At 39.2% G+C, this 20,590-nt stretch overlaps 1 protein-coding gene across 1 annotated transcript in view; it reads left to right on the forward strand.

The window, feature by feature from the left end:
• Positions 1 to 20,590, forward strand: part of Sec63 (translocation protein Sec63) — a 388,322-nt gene that overhangs the window by 327,591 nt on the left and 40,141 nt on the right. The window contains exon 15 of the mRNA XM_067135181.2: positions 14,249 to 14,452. Within this exon, the coding sequence (XP_066991282.1) occupies positions 14,249 to 14,452 (204 nt within the window). The remainder of the gene's footprint in view (positions 1 to 14,248; positions 14,453 to 20,590) is intronic.

Below are 20,590 nucleotides of genomic sequence, written 5' to 3' on the forward strand. Positions count from 1 at the left end.
TCCAATATCGAATGGTATCGCACTCAATCGTTATAAGAAAGAATTACCCTTATTTTCGTCAGTATAGGCCATCTTAAATTAAACTGCTTTAATACTCTTGCAAGCATTAACAAAAGAAGAATTGATATATTTTGCAAGAAATTACGATGAAAGAAGGTAACTGTTTCATTCAAAGACCAAGATTTTACCCTTGTACTGAAATATTATACCATGCGTTTTCCTTAAAATAGTTATGGACATGCGAGAGAAATTAAATGCGACAAATGACATATAAAAATAAAAGAGACAATGCTTCCTTTTACGAAGACTTTTAAATGAACAATATTCTTCACAATCCAAAGAAATAAAAATATGTGAATAATGATAGGTGTGTTTTAAGAAAAAAAAATGTGATTTTCTTGTAATATCATAATAAACTGCCTTGAAAATAACAAGCACAACTTACCAGGCAAGTGGGCTATGCAATTAGGGGCGCACAGCTTTGAGTTTGCATTTGGTAGATAGTGGGTTCAAACCCCACTGTGTGCAGCCCTGAAAATGGTTTTCTGTGGTTTCCCATTTCCACACCAGGCAAATGCTGGGCTGTACCTTAATTAAGGCCATGGCCGATTCCTTCCCTCTCGTAGGCGTTTCCTATCCCATCATCGCCATAAGACCTATCTGTGTCAGTGCAACGTGAAGCAAATAATTTAAAAAAGAGCGCATTTTGTAAGAAAACAAATTAAATGAACGCATCCTGCGCTCGAAAATAATTGCATTTTTATCAAATGAATAGTAGAGTATATTCATAAACATTGCACTAGTTTTCCATAAAACGACGATTTATAGCCATTCAAATATTTGGAGGAAATTTATCAGGATTAACTTATCTTGATCAATAGGATGACCACCTACCTTCATTTTCCAAATTTTTTTTGAGTTTACGGGGAAAGGAGGCGACCAGAGAACTGCAGGTGCAAGGGCGTCCCCTGATGCTCTCCCAGACTTCAAGAACATGATTTTCATGAGCTTCAGTTGAACGTTCTTGTCGCAACTCCCACTCTTTCGAGTTCACCCTTGAATCTGAGTTTTAAAAATCCATTAATTATATAGATCTTAAAATCTCCAAAGCAACCATTCTCTTAAATACAATATTTACCAGAAACCTTCTCAGATAATTAATGTGATTAGAAAAGATTCCTATCACCCCTGATTCCTGATAAGAATGCATCCTTTTATAGTATGGTTTACAGAACCATCAATATCCCTCTCTTGGACAATGATTTTAGGAAATAAAGTAACATTATATATTCTATACCTGTAACAGAGGTTTAAGCAAGATAATGAACAACATTAAAAATAACCTGCCAGTACACTAATTAAAGAACTAAAGACTTTGTTACTTTCACTTACAACAACAGCATGTTATATCACAAATATTTTCAAAAAACAAGCATTGCACTAGTTTTCTATAAAACAATGATTTTATAGCCATTCAAATATTTGGAGGAAATTTATCAGGATTAACTTATCTTGATTAACAGGACGACCACCTACCTTCATGACTCTCATGACTTGTAATAATAATTCTAAGTTTTTTATAATACACATTAATAAAAACTATCAATGTTGCATCTATAAATTGAAATTTATCCAATGTAACGCAAATTACATTGGGAAAATGGAAAGAAATTTCATAACCCACTATAAAGAACATATCCTAGCCAGTAAATATAAAAGATTCTCAGCAATGAGGGAACACATGACAGAATTGAACCACAAGTTTTCTTCTTTAAACAGAGACCTAGAAATCATTCAGGTAGCCAGCAAGTGACCATTGTTAAACATATTAGAAAACTTGTATACTTATGTCAATGAAAGAAAAAAATCAGAAGTACAATTTTAATGAAATTTCAGAAAAACTAAAGTTTTATTTGACGAGGCAGTATTAATTGGCTCTCAGTTAAAAACAAATACCGTATAATCCCGAATACCACCGGTCACTAAATAAGACCCGCACCCTAAATTTGAGACGGAAAAATACGGGGGGGAAAATCAAGTAACATACCTATGTAATTTCCTTCACAAATACCACAAATATAAATTCAAACAGCGTACAATTAATAAAATCGTCACAAAAATCGAAAATGGGTCCAATACTCAGATCATTCACAATTCACCGTCATCTGAAGTTTCACCATAGGAACTTTCGTCGCTGGCATCTTTCCACAAATAGTCATCCTCACTACCGTCCACTGAATTTGAAATTCTACATTTCTTAAAGCTTTAGGACACTAGATCGTTGGGAATGTGCGCCTATGCTGTCTTGATCCAGCTGCATATTAGTCCAACTTCAGGCCTCTTCACTCGTCCGGTTGGTGTTAACGCATGATCACCATCAGACATCCATTCGGTGTATAACTGTTTCATTGCAGTTTTCAAAGGCCGGTTCACACACACATCCAACGGCTGTAGAATAGAAGTGAGTCCTCCGGGAGTTATCGCAAGATAGGTTTTTCCTCTCCCCACCATATCTTTTACGGCGTCAGTTGTATGTCCTCGGTAACTGTCCAACACAAGCATATTTCATTTTTGTAAAATTGCTCCTGGGCGACGTTGCCAAACGCACTTCACCCAGTCCTCAACTATCGGACGGCAAGTTTCCTTTTTGAAGTGTTTTCCTTTTCAGAAGCACATATGGAGGGAGTTTGGTTCCATCTGCTAATACACACAACGTTACCGTGCATCGTTGTTTTTCGTTACCACCTGTTCTGATGGTTACACTTTTAGAACCCTTCGTATCCACTGTATTTTCCAATGGCATATCAAAATAGACAGGTGTCTGGTCAGCATTCCAATATGCGACAGCAAATAAGAATTTTGCTTCCTCAAATGAATAATGTGACGCTGAAAGGCCATTAATTTTTCTTCATACACCCCAGGAAGACATTGTGAAATAGACGTGTGTCTCCGAATGCACAATCCCTTTCTCTGATCAAAGTTTCGGATCCATCTGCAGCTTGCAGTAAAACCCTTTTGAGAACTCTAGTGCTTACAATTGACACATTTCACTAGAAACACCATATCCTAACTCGCATTTTTCTATCACAAATTTGTGGAGTCGTTCTTCAGTTTCCGGAAACACTGCACTCCGCCTGCAGAACACTCGATGATCGCCGTTACTTTTTAGAAATTTTTCCTTCTTCCGCCAATCACGAATCATCAATAACGTACTTCCTGCCAACGGCATCATTTCCGCATATTTCAGCTTCTTTACAACTTTTCAGTTTCTCACGCACAATAAATGACCGCAGACGCCGTTTTGAATCATCGCTTACTATCGAGACCGGACTTTCACGGGACAAATACAGAACTCGAATGTGAGCGAGGTAGTCCTCCGAAACCAACAGTCTCGACTCTCGCAAAGTTCGATATCCCGCGAGATCAGTTATTCGTGCACCCAGCATGCCAGCAACACTTGTGAAACAAATGACGATCGAGCATCTGCAGCAGCGGCTTTCATATTTACCGCATATTTACCGCATATTTACCCATGTTCGTTGATTTACCATATTTCATTACCTTACATTTTGCGTTTACATGTCACTGTAACCGTATTGAGAAAAATTGGTCTTGTTTTCTTGAACGGAACTAAAACACAATATGACCTGAATGCCCATTCACATGTGGTTTCCATATTGATGGTTTACGACTCACATTTGCAGAGTTTTCCGACGTTCCCAATCAATACTATATATGTTGTAAAAGTTATTTATTTATATCTAAGTTCCAGTACTAGTTTCAATCCGTGGACCATCCTCAGTTGCTTACACTATCAATTAAAGTATTACGTTCACAATCCTTAGACACCACTTTCTTTGAGTTTGTCATATATTACACTCTTAAAAACAGATGTTTTATTAGACTTTCAAGACTGTAATATATAACAGTAACTCAAAGAAAATAGTTTCTAATGATTGTGAATGTACTCTTTTAATTGTTAGTGTAACAAATTAAACAGATTGGTTACTAGATTTTAAGACAGTGAATTTATAAAAGTTTGAAAAGAGTGTTTTAATTTAACAGATAGTGATATGCTAGTGAAATGAAACATAGACGTTTATTAGATTTCAAGACTGTAATATATGACAAACTCAAAGAAAGTGGTTTCTAATGATTGTGAGTGTACTATTTTAATTTTTAGTGTAAGCAACTGAGGATGATCCATGGTTCAAAACTAGTATTGCAATTTAGATGTGAATAAATAAAGTTTACAGCATACTGTATATAGTATTTATTTGGTGGGAATGTCAGAAAACTCTGCAATTGTGAGCCTTCTTTTAGTTTTTCGGATTGTTGTCGCTATTTGGGTTTTTAAAGCACAGCTTTATACACTAAAGTTCCATATTAATAACTTATTCAAGCAAGAATCTTTAATGATGGTTACATTTACCATAAAAAAAGAACAATCTAGCCTCTATTCTTGCACTTCCTCAGTGTTTCTACTACCTAATCAGCACTCGCACAAATCAGAGCTTTTTGATCATTTTAGGCAAGGTATTTTAGAAGATGCTTTTAATTTGTTTGTGTGTTATATATGTACCATATGGGAAGCTTGAGAAGTACGTAACGACTTGAAGAATGCTACCATCATCACTATCATCAAGAAAGGCAATCGTAGTGTATGTGGGAACTAACGCTGTCTATTCTTGCAAGAATTCTATTAAACTGGCTCCAAGTTATCTCAGAGAGGATTTTGCTTGAGTCTCAATGTGGGTTCCGAACCTCCAGAGGCACAACAGATATGATCTTCTGTGCTAGACAACTCCAGGAAAAATGTAGAGAACAACAGCAGCCTGTGTATTTAGTTTTATATGATCTGGAAAAAGCCTTTAATTCAGTACCAAGATGTGCTATGTGAAAAGTATTGAGACATTTTGGATGTCCTGAATGTTATGTGGAATTGGTTCAAGCTCTTCATGATGGCATGTCTAGACAGATTCTTCATGGTAACTTGGTATCAGATTCGTCCTCAATTACTCATGGATTGAAACGAGGCTGTGTGCTTGCTCCTACACTCTTTGCACTGTACATGGCTGCCGTGCTGCATGAATCATCTGCAAACAACTTAGGCATGGAGATTTTAGTTTTGATGGAGGCTTTTTCAATCTGGCAATATTTCGCTCACAAAGACATACTCTGGTTACCCGGGTGACAGAACTGCAGTATGCTGATGACACTTCATCTCCTGCTCTAACACCTGCAGAGGTACAACAGTCAGTCAACTCCTTTAAAACTGTGTGTGATTGCGTTGATCTTGCCATTAACGCGGGGGAAAAAAACGAAGGTACTTGCACAACCTGCCCCAGGATTAACTCTTCCTGAGTTCAGTATCTCCATCTTAGACACAACACTGAAACAGGTTGATTACTTTTCATATCTGGAAGCATCTTGTCTAAACGATGTACCTGCGAACAAGATGTTGATAAAAGAATTACGGCTGCCCATGCAGCATTCGGACAGTTAATCCACAGTCTTCATAAATATCGACCTAAAAGTGCATACCAAACTCATGGTGTACAAAGCTGTTGTCATTTCCATGGTACTCGTATCGCCGTGATATCAAAATACTTGAGCGCGTCAATCAACAAAAATTGAGATGCTTCTTGAATATTAAGTGGGAGGATTATGTGACCAACACTGCAGTTCTCAACAAAGCACAGCTAAATAGCATTGAGGCAGCAATCATTGCTCATCAACTGAGATGGTTAGGCCATGTTCACCATATGAGTGATACCAGGCTTCCCTGCCAAATTCTTTATGGTGAATTTTGCTCCAGCAGTAGACCTCGTGGAGCCCCTCTTAAGCATTTTAAGGATCAGCTGAAACACACCGTGAAGACAACTGGTATAAATATACAGACATGGGAAGAATGTGGTGTGGACTGTTCACTGCGTCAGAACACTACATCCACCGCTGTCAACTTGTTTGAAAGAGAATGCCACACACATCAAGAGGCCAAGCGACAAGCAAGAAAGATTCATGAATTACAACCCTGCCCTCCTGCATCCATTCAGTGTGATTTGTGTATGCGTATGTTTTATGCCAAGATTGGACTGTTCAGTCATCGCAAACACATCCATAAACTGAGCAGAACTGCTCACTTTATGCAGTTAGAAGCTATATATACTTGGATCAAGTTACAACCAACGATGTACACGAATAATCCCCACCACCGAATAGTCCCCCCCACCCAGATTTTAAGAAGGCTTGTTTTGAAAAAATGTGAAATTAACTAAAATTCCTTCCGTTGAAAGAGTAACGTAGGCATAAACAAACGCTTCATATCACTCCGCGAGGTCCATGTGGTCTTTACGCAAATATGAACAAGTAAATTTACGGATATAGCTGTTTTGCCTGAAATGACAAAAATACATTATCACTGCTATAAAATTCCATGAAAATTAGCAAGGAGACCTGACAGGTATTTCGTTAATCTGAACATGCAGTAGGCTTGATTCCCTGTAGATGGGAAGATTCATTGTCTCTTGCATCACTGGAATCCTCTCCTAAATTACTTACAAATTTGTCACACCCAACGTTTAAAACACTTCTCACATGCGGTCTCTTTTTACTAGGATAGTAACACAACCGGTAGTGGATAATTCTTTTCATGCATTGTAAACATTTGAAACAAGCACACCTGCGAACTCGGATGTTAGTTTTGCAAAACAGTAAAATCATGTTATTATGTGATTTTGAATAAACCGCCAACCCTTGCCGCATCACGAAATATTCTAATACCCACTACTGCATGCAGTTAACATTGATTCACAGTTAAAACCTTTCAAATGTCACGGGAAAACTATTTCCAGAATGTACAACAAAGTGCATTTACCGTATTCAAATAATGAACTTGGATAACTCATTGACAAACATAACTTCACGCAACGAAAAAAAAAACACGATTCAAAGATGAGAAATTATGCTGGCTTCCGTGTGCAAGTGCTTTATTTTTTGGTTTACTGTATTGTTTCTATTTTTTGATGTGTTGTACTTGCACAGATAGTGCCCGACGCCCTTAAAACATCGTGGCTTATCGAACATTCCTATTAACGAGGGGAGGCCCGCTTCCATGTGCACTGTAACACAGTACAGTACAGTGACCCCATCTCCTTTAAAACCAGGCAGAGTCCTAGTGTACTCACTCCGCTCGATGTACACGGAGATTCGGCGGCGAGTGATGCTCTTTTATTTATAGTTCATGGGATTGCTGATACGAGCGTCTTCACGATCTGCTAGCAAACTGTTACCAACTGTTAAGGAAATGTCCAACGAAATGTGACGATGGGTTACAGCCACTAAATTAACTTTTTATTTGCTGTGTGGGCCGTATGGGCCACGGTGGTAGTTAAGAGCCTCTCGAAGGGAGTGTGGCTCCTGATCGAGGCCACTGTTCTCATGACAGAGCTTGGCCTGGATTTGCAAAGATAGGTTACAGCTACTAAATTATATTTTATTTCTTGCCGTGCGGGCAGTATGGGCCTCGGCGATAGTTAAGAGCCTGTTGAAGGGAGTATGGCCCTTGAAGGGGGCCACTGCTCTCATGGCGGAGCTTGGCCTGGATTTGCAAAGATAAGTTACAGCTACTAAATTACATTATTTTCTTCCTGAGCTTTTGCCATGTTTTTGTTTTGCACGGGTTGGTTAACGGAAGCAGCGAGTTCGGAATTCAGGGAATGACGTCATGTCAGCCAATGCTTGTGCTCGTAGCTGGCCAGCTAATGGTCAATGGCACGTGAAATATTTCAGTAGGTTATAAAAGTAAATGTACCTTTTTGGGAAGGTTGGGTGGGGCCCTGGCATTGATAATGAACACATCTCTATTCTACAAGGATTTTTACGTATGATTCCTGCGTATGTAGTGTATGTATAGTGTGTTATAAGCTGGAGTGAATACACAAGGATTGTACCTAAAACCAATTTAAAAAATTAAAAAATGCAGTTTATTGGCATGGACAATATTGTTTGGTACATACAAACAGATTATAATTATGAGCCACACTTTTTCGCTAACTATCGAAATCGCCAGTGTTTGTGGATTCTGCTTCTCTGCACACTGCCTGCTACGTGATATTGTGGCGTTCCTTAAAATACCAAATACACGTAAGAAAATGGAAATTGCAACACCGTGAAGGCATCGGTCGTTTGTGTTGATTTTCAAGGTATGGAGCAATGCCATATAGGTATGTAAACGATCAAAGTTTCAGGCTCATTGGATTGTTGCTACAGGTCTCCCCACGTGATTAGTCGCGGAGGAATAAACTCCAGTATACGGACTCTGGTGTAGCGTAGTTGACTTGCAGTCTGTGCAGTGAAGTGTTCCCCGTCAAATATGCCTCGACGACAGAGAAGAGCATGCTATCAACAACTGTTGCCATTTGAGAGGGCTCGGATAATTGGGCTGTGTGAGGCTGGATTATTGCTAAGGACTGTCGCTGCTCGTGTTGGCCGACAAGCATCTACGGTACGTGTATGGCAGCAGTGGTCAAATGAAGGTACCAACACTCGTAGACCTGGCACAGGCCCAGCGCGACAGACAACTGTGAGAGAGGATCGCCGCATCATTCGGATGGCCCGGATGGAACCCCATGCAACAGCAGCACAAATTCGAGCAGCTGTTGCACCCCACGTTACACAACAAACAGTTGGTAATCACCTGCGTGCAGCTGGCTTACGAGCCCGTGTCCCTGCAAAAGGTGTTCCATTGACCCCACAACAGCTACGTGTAAGGCTGGCCTGGTGTCAAGAAAGATTGACGTGGGTCGACGAATGGCATAGGGTCGTCTTTAGTGATGAATCGCGCTTCTGTGTTGCCCGCAGTGATCGCCGGAATCGTGTAGGCCGATGTACCAGGGAGAGGGGCCGCCCAGATCTTATTGTCGAGAGGCACACAGGGCCAACACCAAGCATTATGATCTGGGGAGCTATTGGCTTTAATGTGAAATCACAATTAGTGCTTGTTGAGGGCACTATGACTGCTCGACAGTACGTTGATAGGGTACTCAATCCAATGGCTGTCCCTATGATGTCAAACATTGCTAATGGGATGTTTCAGCAGGACAATGCCCGGATTCACACTGCACGCATCTCCAGAGAAGCTCTCCACGACATCACAACCTTAGAATGGCCTGCCAGATCCCCGGACTTCAATCCTATTGAGCATGTGTGGGATGGGTTGACAACTGGCCAACCGTCCTCAGCCACCCACAACTCTGGAACAACTGACCCGTGCAGTGCAGCAAGCATGGGCCACAATTCCTCAGGAAGCGAACCAGGGCCTTACTGACTCCATGCCTCGACGAATTCATCAATGTATTGCAGCTCGTGGTGGGCACATCCTGTATTGATTGTTGTCCAAACTTGCAGTCAGAGAGACCTGAAAGTGTAATCATTGAAGCACAACCGAACAATCGTCCTGCATGTTCAATTGCAGCAATGTAGCACCACTCCTTCTGGGTGTTGCAATTTCCCTTTTTTCAGTGTATAAAAGAATTATGATTTCACTCGAACTCAGCAACTATGAAACACACCTAAAAAAATACTTTAAATAGCTAAACAAAATGAATATAACAAAGAATCAATAAATCATCCAAAAATTAAAACATCAATCGAAATCAAAATTAACCAAAGAAAACAAATCAAAGAAAGACAATGTAATTTTCACTTTTAACAATGCCAATGTCCATCTCATTACCAACATCTTCAAAAGACGTAACTTAAGAACAGCTTTTGAAACTTCTTGCAATAATGCCACCATTCTGCACAATATCGAATCCGTCATTGAAAACAACAAATACAACCACTCAAGAGTGTACCAAATGAAATGTACTAAATGGGAGGCAAGTTATATAGAATGTACTGGCAGGAGGTTCTTCATCTGGTACAATGAACATGTAAACACTGTAAAATAAAACTGATTTTCTTCTGTATGACAACACACAGAAGAACGAAAGGCATGAATTTTCCAATATTGAAAGCGATATGGAAATTGTAAACATAAATTCTAAGGGCCATTTACTCAATACCTTCGAGGAATTCTATATCAACATGGACCAAATTGCCAACCCAGATTTTAATTTCAACAAAATAACGAAAAAAACCAACATTCCCCTCTTAAAGAATATTTATTTAGGCAAAGTTAATAAACAGAAACAAAAACACGCTACCGAGAATCCACAGGACACACCCCCTCCTACCCCAGCCCCTCTGCTCCACCCCCTTTCCCCTCCGCTGCCACAAAAGCCAGCCCTGTTATACAAGAGACAGTACACAGCATGGTCCCGACACGTAAGTGATCAACTAGAGACAACAGAAAAGTAAAATACACTCACAGCATATTTCACAATACATATCATAGACATTCTCTAACAGAAAACCTTTTCTTTCTTTCTTTCCAACACAGCTATCACAAATTTCCAACAGATCCCAAATTACGAAGGAAGGAACACTCACCATATTACTCCAAAACATGGGGCATTAAAGGCAACCTGACCTCGAGCAGTGCTCAAATCATATGAAGATTTTAACTTCATTTATTCATTCCACCAAAATTGACACTTTAATCGTACAATATGTACCTGCCTTAACATAGAAATCATAAAAGTGTGTGAAAAAAAACATCAAGACCAGTGATACTTCACAAACAAAGTTTTATAAAATTTTAGGTTTCCTTTGATGCAAGTTATCACACAATTGTATTATTTAAATTTAGAGATAAGCAGTCTTAAACTCAGAATGAGTAGTGTCTAATATTGTAATGTAGAAATCAAAAGAGTGTTAAAGGAACATCAAGACCAATGACACTTCACAATGAACTATTAGATCATTTTAGACTTTCACAATTCTCACTGACGCATGTTTTATCACAACAATGTATAATTTAAACTTAGAAATAAATCGTTCTAAACTTAGAATAAGTATTGTTTATCATTGTATGTTATTTTAACAAAAATTAAGGTTCTTCAGCAGCCGAAGAAATAAAATGAAATGGTGTATGGCTTTTAGTGCCGGGAGTGTCCGAGGACAAGTTCGGCTCGCCAGATGCAGGTCTTTTGACTTGGCGCTTATGAGTGACTTGCACGTCGTGATGAGGATGAAATGATGATGAAAATGACACATACACCCAGCCGCCATGTCAGCGAAATTAACCAATTATGGTTAAAATTCCCGACCCTGCCAGGAATTGAACCCGGGACCCCTGTGTCCAAAGGCCAGCACACTAACCATTTAGCCATGGAGCCAGATCTTCAGCAGCTGAAAAGGGTCTATTACAAAGGATGAAACCAGTACTGAAAAATGTTTTAAGTACTTTAATATAAATAACTCATTAAGAAGTAAGTGTATGGGTTGCGACAGTTTTGAAAATACTTGGGCAGAAAGATTTCCAACAAGATGCAATAATATGATGCCATAGAGGTTTCAAAAATACCCTTTTGTAATCAGAATCCATTTCTTCAGGAGATAAATTAATTGGACAGTATTTGTAGACACATTCACATCAGGCAACTGGCCAATTTCATCATCTTTAGGCAAGCCACATATTTTACTTGTAGCTAGGGACAAAAATAACAAGATCTTAGATGATACAATAGGTATTTATTTATTAAATATCCTGACAATTTGAACCCTATTGTACATGAGTATATTAGGGTTATAGTTTTGATCAGCTTTTTAATTATTGAGGATGTGGTGAATGAACTTAAGGAACTGTTTGTAGCAGTAAGATTTCCTAAACAAATGGAATAATGGCTTTGAAAGTTGCACGTTACAGTTGTTTAAGTGACGCTCAAGTTCGAATCTTGTTCTTCTAAATAGCACAGTCGAACAGTAAATGGTCTACCATTTAAAGCGTTCAAAGTAGCACTTAAACTTTCCATGGCCAGAGAGAAACTGAGTGAGAATGAATTCGGGCACTAATGTTTTCGGGGAAAAATAATTCTCTTGCGACAGACCCTTTTGTACTTGATGTCCAGAGGTTGTTCCACTGTCTTATTAGATTTGTTTTGATTTTGGCTTTTGCATAGCTTGGGGATGATTTGTTGTAGGTGATTTCTATGTTGGATGAGGAGGCTGCTTTTGCGAGGATGCCTGCCTTTTCATTTCCAGGAGGACCGGTGTGTCCTCAGATCTGGGAATGACAGACGTGGGGGCCCTGCTGTGCTCTAGATCTTATAATAGTAACTATTGAATTGACATTGCAATCATGGTACAATAGGTAACAAAGCCTTCAGAAATCTTGTAGACCTCACCCTTGAGGTATATAAAGAAGAGACTGCATTTCTATTCTTCTTCCTTTCTTTTTATATATCATGTGATTTGTCACTTTCATTTTCAGTTGTTTGCTCCCCACCATTATTAATGAGGATTTGAAGTGCAATTTTGGAAAAATAAAATTAATTTATAGAGCAGACTACTACCATTATGTTAGTGAAATGACACAATCAAAGTTTCCATATACACAGTTCAAAAAAATTAGGCGAACATGTTTTGTAACGTCTGGTATGTGAACGTTAATTTGGTAGATGGAGTTCCAGTGGTCATACAACATACCTTGAGACCTTAGCTACTCAGGGTATGTCAGATCGAAGTTATACTCCATCTGTAGGTGTAGCCATGCATTAAAACTGTCAGGTGACCCCTCAAAACAAAGTGAATAGCGGTACATCCATGTGTCGTTGTGAGGCACACAGACTACAGCAGTCATTTGAGCACATTGTACATAAACCAACACATCCCATGAGACATCTTAACGAAGTTCAAGTCTCAAGGGCCATCACTTTGATCCAGGAAGGATGGACTTTTTGTCATGTTGCTGTGGATCTCAATGTCTCTCCGCCAGTTATTCATCGCTTGTGGAATCGCTACATTGAGACAGGCCAGTTCACAAGGAGTGTTGGACAAGGTCGTGGATGCATGACAACCCCACAGGATGACGGATATCTCACAATCCATGCGTTGCGGCATCGTTCAGTAACTGCCAGAGAACTGCAACAAAACCTCAGGAGGGTCACTGGAGTCACGGTGTCTGACCAAACAGTAAGGAACAGATTAAGAGAAGTGTCCTTATAACCCAGACGTCCTGTGCGAGTGCCCCGTTTAACGCAGCAACATCGCCCAACTCGTCTTCTGTTTGCCCGTACGCACGTCAACTGGCAACTTCGCCAATGGAGACCTGTTTTGTTCTCAAACGAGTCCAGATTTTCCCTGACATAGCATGATGGATGTCAACGTGTATGGAGACGCTGTGGTGAGCAGTACGTGCCAAATATTGTCCAAGAAGGCAACTAATTCGGACAAGGTTCTGTGATAGTGTACGGTGGCATCAGTATTGATGGCCGTACGGATCTTGTCGTCGTCCGCAGTAATCTTACCGCTGCGGGGTGCATTGAGCACATACTGCTACAGTATGTGTTGGTTGCTGCATACGGTGTTGGCCCTGAATTCGTACTCATGCATGACAGTGCCAGGGTTCATGTAGCGCACATCACCAGAGCTGTCTTGCGAGAATTGGACATCCAGGAGATTGAATGGCCAACAGTGAAACCCGACCTTAATCCCGTCGAGCCTGTGTGGGATAGGCTTGACGGAAGTGATTCGTGGACGTCTTGTTCCACCACAGACTCTCCAGGCTCTCATTGAAGAATGGGACCTGATACCGCAACATGACCTCAGTCGACTTGTACGGAGCATGCCACGTAGGTGCCAAGCTGTGATAAATGCTTGTGGAGGACATACACCATACTGAAAGTCTCCAGCTGTGATAAAAATCCAACCTGGAGGACTGTTATCACTTTGTTTTTGCCCCTGTTTTTACATTTCCATTTGAATGCAAATCCATCAATGTTCTTTTGTATACTTCAACGGTAAAGAATAAAGGTTTAGTTGGTAATATACCTGGGTGTGAGGTATTGTTTTGTGGAGCATGGCATACGTTCAAAAACATGTTCCCCTAATTTTTTTTTAACTAGGAGGCTAGAAAAAACAAAACATTATATTTAAAATTTTAGATTGATGCCCTTATATGCTCACTGTATTGGTGATTCTTGTTTCCAGGATAAGTTTGGGTAGTGCTGAACTCTGAAGTTTACTATAATGCAGATTGTGTTTTCAGAACAAGCAGGGACACCATTAAACTCTGAATTGTACTATAATAGTGATTATTGAGGACTCAGATAATTATGTAATATCATGGTTTTTATGGTTACAGGACAAGCAGGAGTACTGGTGGGTGTACATCAGTGATCGAAAAAGTCACACTCTTTTAACATCACCCTATCACGTTACTGCTCTGGTGGAAGAGGAGGAAATACAACTAAAATTTACTGCTCCTCGATGGCCCAACGTGTATACCTTCACAGTATGCTTGAGGTCAGACTCATACCTGGGTTTTGATCAGATGCATGATATAAAGGTAAGCATATTTTAGAGTGAAATCCTGTACCTCTTTGTAGGATAGATTAAATTGTTGTGGGCTCTCAAATTTGTTAGGTTGTGTCGATGTTTTTTGTTTTTCTGTTGTTTTTTTGCCAGTAAATGCCACTGACAGTTTTTGGAGTAAATTATCTAGAAACTCTGATTATTGCAAGTAGCAGTAACACCGAGGTCTCAAATACCGTATTTACTCACACATAAGACTTCTTTTTTTATTTTTTTATTTTACAGCTACAGAATGCAAGGGGGTCCTGTGTGTGAGAATCTCCCATTTTTTTATGTTGAACATATGACTTTCAAGCCTACATACAATATTTACTCACATAATGGACGCCACTGCACAATGGACGGACCGAGTTTTCCCCATGAAAGTTTCAAAAAAGTTTTTTTGCTTAATGGACACATTTTCATTTTACACAGAAATGGTCTTAGTGGATAATTTTTAACCTCTTAAAACTGGATGGATTGTTGTATGCTATAAAACTAGTTAACAGAGATCAACAGCTGCACACTCAGTTTAAAATTTTAGATTGATGCCCTTATATGCTCACTGTATTGGTGATTTTTGTTTCCAAGATAAGTTCGGGTAGTGCTGAACTCTGAAGTTGACTATAATGCAGATTGTGTTTTCAGAACAAGCAGGGATACCATTAAACTCTGAATTGTACTATAATAGTGATTATTGAGGACTTAGATAAGTATGTAATACCCCACATTTGGCGCAAATTATAGCAATTTTTTCCTTAGCATATGGTATGTGTAAAGGGTATGACAGTTTGCAGGATTTTTAGGTTGCGTGCAGTAATTATTATTGGTGATGACGAGAAATGAAGGATGGGATAGTTGTGTTCAAATTCAAGTTTATTAACAACAAAAATGAACAAATTACTAGAAGAAGAAACTATAACAAAGTTAGGAATCCCACTAAGAAATGATGAGTGCGTGGTAATCTCTATTCATGACTGATTCATTTTTAACACACACAAAATAACCCAGTATTATTAAAATGCCTGCAGTAGTTGGATGTGTTGATTTTATTTGTTTTTCCAGTTGATAGGAATAAGTCAAAATATTAATGTATACAGCGTGTTTGTCCTGTTTCCTGATACAGGGTCAAGCATGAGGCGAAATGATACTTTTATGGCATGTTTTTATGGCTGGATGCCCTTCCTGAAGCCAACCTCAGTTGAACTAATGAGAATTAAATGACCGTTGGTGAATGTAATTGGGTAAGACGCTGGAAGGAATTGCCTTTGGCCTATGAAGAGGAACTGCCATGGCATTTGCCTGGAAATGCATATGGGAAACCACCGAAAACCATTCTCAGGACAGCCGATTGTGGGGTTTGAACCCTCTTGTCTCCCAAATGAAGAGCTTGGCTCCTTAGCCATAGCGTAGCATGTGCAGCCACTCTGCTCCGTTATCTTTAGTTTCTCCAGTAATTACTGCTGTACTTTATTTCTATTTTTAAGTTATGGTACACCGTATAGCATCTATGTTTTGTTACAATAGCTGCAGTACACAGCTGATGCTAGTTGGCGATCGATAGATCAATCACAGACTCATTTGCACTACATTGTTCGTAGTCGCCACTTTTATATTGCCATTTATGTTGTAGATTATTTCACATTCAAGGGTCGAATACATGAGTAAATATGGTACTTCTGGCAAAAAGTTAGGAAGAATTGTGATGTCTGCAATGTTTGAGTATGCATCTCGCCATGTAGTTTAGTTTGATTTTCACTTATATTTGTTGCATCGCTCCTCATCTCGTGCCTGTCTTGGTTTTACCGTGGGAGCAAAGTGGAGATAGTTGGCTGAAATTTGGTAGTGTGGCTGTAGTGTTCATGCCCCTGAATGTTATATAGATGCTATATAGATTTGAGTGCCAAACATTATTGAGATCCCTCCTTGTCTAGGGACACCATGACTTCCGCATCAGTGTGGAGGCTTGTGTTTGTGTGCACGTTGATCCCGAGGGCTGTGCCTACTCGGGGTTGCCCATGATGGGTTGTCCTCAGAGTAGAGACAATTTGGGGGACACCATGTTCATCTGCCCCTTTTTCCTTCATTTTCCCCCTGTGGGTGAAGGCAGTAGAATAACACCCATGGTATCCCCTTCCTGTCATAAGAGGCGACTAAAAGAAACCCCAGGGGCTCTTAACTTGGGAGCGTAAGTTGGCCACCGCGGGGCCCTCGGCTGAGTCCTGGTATTGCTTCCACTTACTTGTGCCAGGCTCCTCACTTTCATCTATCCCATCCAATTTCCCTTGGTCAACTCTTATTCTTTTCTGACCCCGACTGTATTAGAGCACTGGGGGCCTAGGGAGTATTTGATTTTCACGCCCTTCCTGGCTCTTGTCTTTATTTGGCCAATACCTTCATTTTTCGAAGTGTCAGATCCCATCTTTTTTTTTCTCTCTGATTAGTGTTATATAGAGGATGGTTGCCTAGTTGCACTTCCTCCTAAAACAATAACCACCACCAGTTTCCATCATTTCTATTTCTTCTTTTTCTGTCCTGACCACCTCAAATGTCATTTCTCTTACTGTCTTTGTAATCAGTTGTGTTCATGATGACTGAAACATTACCTTTGTCAGCCGGAATTACAGTTATACTATCGTCTTTGCAAAACACATTAGCTTCTCTGTGTTCACCTTTGGTCATGTTTTGACGTGGTGGCTTCACTTTTTTAAGCACGTAAGGTACTTCTTGGCAAATTTCTTCCACCATATTTAACAGTAAATCTCTGATGGCACCCCTCTACCCCATTGACAATCTTCTATACTGGGATTCTTCTTGGCGCCACACTGAAGTTAAAACCTTTCTTTAGCACTGATATTGAGTTCCGATTTAGTAATTTATCAGACAAATTTACTATGACCTTGTTATAATCTAATTCCAGTGGTTTGCGTTGGACCATTTTCTGAAATTTCTTTTCTTGATTTTTGCTATACTCTTTTACACGTTCAGCCTGCTCATATGTTATCCTGTCTATCAAGGCCCAATGTTCAGTTTGAAAGTTAATGCTAATCTCCATGAAAAGACTGAGTGTAATTATATTATACTTATCTAAATCCCTCCTTTTGTTGAATTTGATTTCGCAGCAAACGTCTGTTGGCTTCCGCCAGAATCTTTTCGGCTCCAGTTGTTTGCAGATGATGTTTAATCTTGAGTCATGAAAGTATCATGTCACTGTCACGGCATCTCTTCAAGAAGGCGAGTCTGGTGATTGACTTAGATATTTTCTTTCTCAATTCACCAAACTTTCTAACCTTCAAGTACATATCCTCTCCATAGAGGTTACTAATTAATAAACGTAGGTTTTCGTGGCTCATTTTATTAACATAAAGAAATTAATGAACTGGATTAATGCCCCTGTATAAATATTTATGTAATAATAAAGCCGAGCTTTCAGCCAAATTGCATTGGCATTTATCAGGACATGTGAAGTACTCCCTCTGACAATGAGCAAAGAAATTCTTCGAAGGAACGTGGAAGTCATGCCTGTACTATCCACGGCCTATGCCATTGACTGGACTCAAGGATCATGGCACTGTGCTATGGTGGTTGGAAGGGAAGTTATGATTCACTGCCCTCTGTCGACAGTTTCTTGAGTGCGTCCCACTTTAATCCAGTTCATTTATTTTTTTTATATCATTAGAAGTTCTCCTTCCATGTGCCTTGTCCCATATCTGAAAGGCCCCATAATTAATTCCTTCCTATGCACTTGTATCTACTCATACCTGGGCATTACAGTCATCTATTAGTAATAGGCTCTCCTCATTTATACTGTCCTCTAGTTGTTGGAGGAGTTCAGCTTTTCTTCTTCACTACAACCCTGCTGAGGAGCATAGGCATGCACAACTGTTAGATATTCTCCTTTCAAACACACCTTCACTTTAATAATCCTATCATTAATGAAAGTAACATCGGAAATGTAGTTGATGTCCTTGTCAAGAACAAAGTTAACTCCATTTCTGGCTTCTGTCTTATTTCCACACCAGTACAGTTTGTATCCATCATTCAGTAGTTTTGTGTTGCATCTCTTCTACTTCAGTTCACTTAGACCCAAGATATTAATGCATCTATGTTTGATCACATCTGTTATTTAATCTATTTTTGGTGTTTCTTCTTATACTGTTTGAACAAGCTTCGGACTCGTTTGAGTCGTCATTATTTCCAAAAGTACTCGAGGTTTGGTCTTCAGTTGAGTTCTTTGGTTGAAAGCGATTTACACAGTACTCTTCCAGCTGACTTGCTTTCGGGGTTTTTCTCCCTTAGCCTTTAGCAGTCCCCTGCCACATCTGCAAGGCAGCAGTTCGTTAATGAATTTGTGTCATTTCCTATACAAAGGTTACATCAAACATCCTAAGGGGAATTCTTCTGCCCATAGCCGTTGGTTCACCGTTATATGGTCAGCTTTGGTACTTATTACAGACTATGAATCTCATGTTAGATCCGTATTGACAGTTGAACTTCTTGCAAAATTGTACAAAATTATTTTGATATCCTCCTAGTCAGTACTATAATATATTACGTCCAATTAAGACTACACTTTGCACAGGTATAGACTTCTTTCGGCCTGGCATTGGGTCATTCTCAGTAAGACATAAATAATGGATTAAAAACATAGGATACACAAAATGAAATGTTAGTTAAGTTTTTTCTTGTAAAAAGCATGATGAAAGTTAAAAACTGTGAGATGATGATCGTTAAAACAGTCTTGAGCTGGAGGTCTTTTTGTTTCAATGTTTTGGTTGTCCCTTGTTTTTGTATCTGTAAACTGTTGGCTTAGTTATGTTCCAACATGGGCTGATATATATAAGCCTTATTGAAGTTGAACCATCTGATTTTTAGTCTGTAAAATGGATAATACAAATCGAATTAAGACTTGATAAATGGTGACTAACAGGAAAACATTTGAAGTTATGAAGAACGAAAATTAACTTACGTTACATGGCCCGCTTGTATCACCCGTGTTCTCTTGACTGTGGAGTCCAGCTCTTGATTGACTTGCTCCCATAGTCGAGACGCAGGGCGTGTTGATAGGAGGAGGTGGAGTGGGTAAAATGGGCGGGGCTTGCAGGAGGTGAGAGTATGCGGGATAATGGGGGCAGTGACTGAAACTGAATGTAATAATTGTGAACGCTTCTGTTCCTGGGTTTTTTTGTTTTTTTTTTGTGTTTTTTTTTTTGCTACAAATAATTTGAATGAAAGTTTCCCATTTTACATCCTTTTTATCATTTATCTCATTTAAATTGAGGGCTGGGTTCTTATATTGATCCATACTAATGTAAAAGTTCTCTAAAATGTTGAGTAGTGAACATTTTTGTTCACGTAGAATTTTTAGACCTTGATCTATTGTGGTATAATTATGATTATGGTCTTTTTGATGGTTACTCATGGCAGAGAAACAATATTATTTTAAAGCATTGCTGTGTTCTGTATATCTTATGAGGAACTTCCAAACAGTTTGTCCGACATAACTTGACCCGCATTTCTGGCATTCCAGTTTATATATCCCAGAATTTATGTATTTATTGCTAGTATTTACTGTGTGAGAGTTAACTACTATTCGTTCATTAGTGTTGCTGGTTTTGAAAGTAACTTTTAGGTTCTCTTTTCTTAGGACGTTAGTGATTATATATGTATATTATAAGTGCTAAATGTGAATGTGTTGTATTTTTCTTTAGTTTTTGACTCTTTCGTTAAAGTGGTTGCGGGATTGTTAGTATGTTTATTGATTCGCTTATTTAGAAATTTTGTGCTGAATCTATTGTTCAAGGCTATTTCACGGATGGTCCTGGTTTCTTTCTTTTTAATTTTTCTCTCAGAGTGGGATTTTTAAAGCTCTTTCTAACATGCTATTGTAGGCAGATTTTTTATGAGCTTCAGGATGTATTGAACTTTGTTTAATGGTGGTAGCAGTGTAAGTTGGTTTCCGGTAAATATTAAATGCCAGGTGATTATTCTTATGGCGTGATAATGTTATGTCTAAATAATTAAGTGAGCTATTGAGTAGTTCCAAAATTTCCCTTCCTTCATTAACACTACTATCTATGATGGCTAGAACATCGTCGACGTAACGTGTCCAGTATTTTAAAGCTTTGATCTT

This window comes from Anabrus simplex, chromosome 1, assembly GCF_040414725.1.
Source record: "Anabrus simplex isolate iqAnaSimp1 chromosome 1, ASM4041472v1, whole genome shotgun sequence".
Taxonomy (NCBI): Eukaryota; Metazoa; Arthropoda; class Insecta; order Orthoptera; family Tettigoniidae; genus Anabrus; species Anabrus simplex.